At 43.8% G+C, this 5264-nt stretch overlaps 1 protein-coding gene across 3 annotated transcripts in view; it reads right to left on the reverse strand.

The window, feature by feature from the left end:
• The window catches only part of LOC106820846 (GTP-binding protein 1-like), a 17975-nt gene extending 12916 nt beyond the window's left edge, over positions 1–5059 (reverse strand). For all 3 annotated transcript variants that reach the window (XM_014825435.1, XM_014825433.1, XM_014825434.1), the window contains exon 1: positions 4539–5059. In XM_014825435.1, coding sequence (XP_014680921.1) covers positions 4539–4685 — 147 coding nt within the window. In that variant the 5' untranslated portion in view covers positions 4686–5059. The remainder of the gene's footprint in view (positions 1–4538) is intronic.
• Between the last annotated feature and the right edge of the window lie 205 nt (positions 5060–5264).

The following is a 5264-nucleotide window of genomic DNA, read 5'->3' on the forward strand; positions in this document are numbered from 1 at the left end:
ATATTAATAACCCTGAGTAAATACCTAAGTATTATTAGCTCTTGACGATATCTATATATCAACGAGCTAATTCATTAATTCCTTAGTATGATTATGGGTGTTATTAGGGCTTCCTGTGATATGAGTTGTCGATATATATACTAGTAGTAATATATATTATAAGTAAGAGAAGAGCAGAGAGAGTAGAAAGAGAGAGAGAGAGAGAGCAGAGAAGCGAAATAAGAGAGATTCGGACGAGGGAGGGAGAAGGAATGAGGGAGCGGCGAGAGAGGAGAGCAGCGAGAGACACACACATACCGTCAGCACACACAGCTGGGCCACGACGAGCAGTGGTGACGCCCCGCGCGACCGCACAGACCACACACACACAACTACACCACAGCACACACACACACACCAGACAGACAGAGCAGACAGACAGACAGACAGACGAGACAGACAGACAGGCAGGCAGGCAGACAGACAGAGCAGGAAAACAGATCAGACAGACATGACATGCAGACAGACAGACAGAGCAGACATAACAGACAGACAGACAGACAGAACAGACAGACAGACAGACAGACAGACAGACAGAAGAGAAGTGAGGACAGGGGGAGGAGAGCGAGGGAGCGAGATAAAGAGCGCGACACAAGAACAAAGAGAGCGGGCGAGAAAAGATACAAGACCCGAAAGGGAGAGAAAATGGAACAAGGAAATGGGAGAGAGAGAGAAAATGATTAATGATGTGTATTAATCCGCTTTGCTGAGCCGAAAACAGCACAATGTATATGATAAATATACTTACTCCTATATAAAGTTTGATAAATGTATAAATTACTAATGTAAATATAACAAATATCCTAGGCGACTACATATTAATCACTTCTGCTTGAGTTCATCGTGGTTTTATCGACAGCATTATATATTGAATGTTATAAATGGTTATCGTTATGGTGGTAATACACGGCTTATACTATGGTTATATAGTATTTCGCACTGCCACAAGCTGTGACAGATCTAGAGGCGAAATGCTGTATCGCTAGAGCTGTCTTACGAAATAAGAGGCAGCCTCTGGCTATAGGGACGTCAATACAACCCATCATTTTGCCTACGCGCAATGCACATGCGATTATCTCATGTGCATATATTCTTCTACCGTTGCATTTTATGACATGCTTCTACCATTGACAACCAGCGTGCCAACAGGAGGCTAGCATCGTAGTCTCTAATGTGGCATCTTCGCGGGCTGTTACAGTGTGTGTTTGTTCTGTTTGCTGTCGTGTAACTGGTTAAATGTTATCAGCGTCATGCATACTCTTCTTGCTCTTCCTCCGCCTGCTCCTCCATCTCATTCCTTTCCGTCGGCCGCCGCTAAGCTGCCACCACCGACGATGCTCATCCTCTATCTCGCTCCTCCTCCTGCCTCCTCCTCCTCGCTCCTCGAATTCGGAGCTCAACTACTCCTGCTGTCTCCTCCTGCCTCCTCCACCCTCCTCATGCAATCGGTCCCTGCTCTCTGTTATTATTTTGTTCTTCTTCTCCTCCGCATGTGTCCTCGATTCGCAACCCTCCTGCTTCTTATCATCACTCCTTGCTGGTCTAGCCCACCGTCCGCTCCTGCCTCCGCGCGTTCCCCTAGTCGTTATGTAACCACGTATGGCTCTTGCCTCGCTCCTTGCCTCCTTCTCTAAACTCGCTCCCCTCATGCCTCCTCCGGTCCCGCTCCGCTTCCTCCCTAATATATATTGTATAATATCATTATAACTCCACCCATTTCCTCCGGTGGCATCGCTAGAGTTATATGCGCTTACAGCGCGTTCGTAACCGTTCATTACTATGTATTTCGTGTGTGTTGCCGCGTTCTATATGCCCACGGGCAATGAATGTTTCAATAATTAAATGATGGTAAATAAGACACGAAAATGTATTTACTAACCGCAATAGCCTCATGTTTCTCTAGCTCTCTCGCCCTTAATTTATTAACCGATAATTTCCGTGCTAAATTTGCCTTGCTCTGCAACACGCAGTCACGCACGCACGCCCGCTGCTGTTACATAACAAGCAAAATTATAGAGCAGAACGAAAGCGTGAGGGCGAAAACATTCGCGCCGACGTTCTATAATTTTGTCCTGCATGGAACTAGTTCACCACCATGATGTCGAACATACAACGACGCTCCCGTAGCGTAGTAGCCTCGCGTACACATTAACTGACCTGCGGTCGTGCGAAGACAAATGTATGTAATTAATGGATACTTGTTAGGGGCCATTCACGGTTCGCCCTGTTCGTGTCCATTCGTACTGGCGTCGGGAGCGTGTTTATTACCGTATTGTACGTGTCGCCTGAAGCAGCTTTGGAAGCCCTGATCTATGTGTGGTTGGGAGTTTGCGACCTGTATAACCTCTAATGCCACGCAAGATCGGAAGATCGTTACGCGCGCGCCGCTCTTATGATTGACCCATGATTCGACAGCGCTATATTATAATATAGTATAATAGTAGAGAGAGAGAGAAAGAGAGAGGAGAGAGAGAGAGAGAGAAGAGAGAGGGGAGAGAGAGAGAGAAGAGAGCGAGAGAGGACGAGAGAGAAGAGGAGAGAGAGTTGAGTGAGTGAGTGAGTGAGTGAGTGAGAGAGAGAGAGAGCGAGATGATAGATATGGATATCTATTGTCGATAAACTACACGAGTGTATAGTATAAACCATAGGTTGTGCCAATGATGTGATTGACTTTGAATTCCAATCTCAATCTCCGCGTGCATTTTATCACCGCTGTGCCTCACGTTATGTTTGCAGGGACTGGAACATTCGGCAGGGTAGTGCTGTGTAGAGACCGGGAGACGAAATGCTACAACGCGCTGAAGATCATGGCAATAGAGGACGTCGTGCGACTAAAGCAGGTGCAACACGTTAACAACGAGAAGAACATACTGGAGACAGTGAAGCATCCCTTCCTCGTCAATCTGTGAGTATTACGACGAGCCAGATCATGAACCTATATCTTGTATACACAAATGTGTAGTATTTACTAGCTCCAAGAAACGGTTATATATTACTGTACCATACGTGTATCTTACAGCAGTGTTGGGCTAAGTATTAACTATTACCGTCAACGTATTTGCACGTCACATAGATATGTTATATTATATATTGCGTTATATTGCGCGTGTAGACTGTACGTAGATTGCAAACCCGCGGGCTTACTTCGGGGTTGATTCTCGACGTGATGCGGCCATGATGCCGAGGCGCGCCGAGGATTGACACTTTGTGTCTTCCAATCACAGCGTACGCCGCACCTCTCCATTATAATTTCAAAGGTGGGGACCCATTGAGGTACGAAATCGCCGATCTCAAGAACTAGGGCATTCTGCTAGGCTAGAACAGTTTCCTACGATAGAGTTTGGCACAAAAACGAAAATAACACGCTGTTTAGCGCACTGCGCTACGTCCTTCTGTTGCATTTCCGCATCTCCGTAATCAGAATAAGCCCCGCCTTCTTCGTTGATGGACATGAATGGGGCGTCACCGACGTGACCAGTTCCTTTCCCCAGCCTGTTTACTTTTCGTAAATAATTAAATGCCCGGCCGATGCATTTCGCATTGAACAGGAAAATTTTCTGCATTTCCACTCGCTGTTGGAAGTGAACGAGTGCGTCATTCATTGAACAATTCAATAAAACACACACAATGTTCGGAGCTAACGTTTACATGCCACAGCGCCATCTCTTGGATGTTTTATAAGTAAATATGGAGATTTTCAATAAAATAATGCATTTTTATATGTATCTACCACGATTTACGTATAGAAACTATAGGTTATTTTTACTGATTTCTCCGTATCTTTCATTGGAGTTTTCATCGTCTTTCAATGTCTTTCGGTAGGTTTTCTGCGTGAATATTATTTTGCGCAGGCGCTCATTTTGGAAATCCTCCAACATTTTTACTTCTTCCTTAGTTAAGTTAGTCCATCTTTCACTGTTATTTAGGAAGGAGGGTCAAACTGTGCATTCGTATAATTTAAATCTTGCTTCTATAGTATGATTTCCATAATTTTGCTCTTCTGCCCATGATAATATTTTCCTCATCATGAACCTACATTTTTCAGTTCGGACTCTTATCATATCGTTATAATCTCCTATATCATTAATTAAATCCCCTAGGTATAAATATTTGGTGCATTTTTTGATTACTTGGTTGCCTATTAATATCTCCTTCTCTATCCTTTCTTTGTTTGTGAATTTTATAACCATTGTATTTGTTTTGTTCATATTAAATTCTAATCTTTTTGATTCAGCTAATCTGGAGAATGACTGCATGATTTTTGTTGCTGTGCCACACAATCTTGTATCATGTCTCTCTGGATCCAAAATGTGGCAGGGCCATAGACCCATACCATTCTTTTTGCACAGGTATAGCTTATATAGTTATAGTACTAGTTATACGAAATTATAGTAAATAGTCACTGTGCAATTCACTCTAATAGTAATACTAATAGTAATACATAAACTAATACAGATCTACTCTATATTTTGTATGTACTTTCTGCGAGGTTCTTTTACCTTCTTGCTCAAATTGAAGTCTTCGTCGAACTGTCCCATGTCCATGTCATCGCTTGCAAACAGATTAGCTCCGAATGCGGTTGGCGCCGTCTCCTCGCTCGGCGTTGCAGCCGGCGTCTCAGGTGGAGAGCCAACGATCGCTGCCATGTTTCTAGTGAATACTAACTCGAATGCAAACTTCACTTTTTCTAGATATCTGTGATCAGGTTACCATGTGCGATCGCGTTCGCAAAGTTCCATTTGCTTCAACTCGTTACTCGAGTGTAGCCGGTTCCTGAGTGTGTGTTACAATTTACATTGTCAGACCGAAGTCCGAACAGCAAATAAGTGCATAGCGCTACGGATTTCACATTTTCCTCTACTACTACTAGGTGTTACTAGCTGACTTTAAATAACGTTTCTCATAGCTATGTCAGTTCCGTAAAGAAGTAACCGGCAACCGATGTTGCCACACATATATATACGTACACAAACAAGTTATTTCACCTTGTTATTTCACTGATTCACTCACTGATGTGGCCTTGTGGCATATGAAACAGCTGAGCATCTCAATGGGTGACGTCACCACAATACGACGAGCGGATGACGAAACTTAGCGGCACAGCTTGCAACATTGATTTCGTGTGTACACACACATACACACACAGGCGCGCAAATCCATTTTGAAATGTGGGGGGTACACAAGTAGCGAGTACGCGAAGGGGGGGTCTGAGGAATTTTAAAATT

The sequence above is a fragment of the Priapulus caudatus genome, unplaced genomic scaffold (assembly GCF_000485595.1).
Source record: "Priapulus caudatus unplaced genomic scaffold, Priapulus_caudatus-5.0.1 Scaffold49, whole genome shotgun sequence".
Lineage (NCBI taxonomy): Eukaryota > Metazoa > Priapulida > Priapulimorpha > Priapulimorphida > Priapulidae > Priapulus > Priapulus caudatus.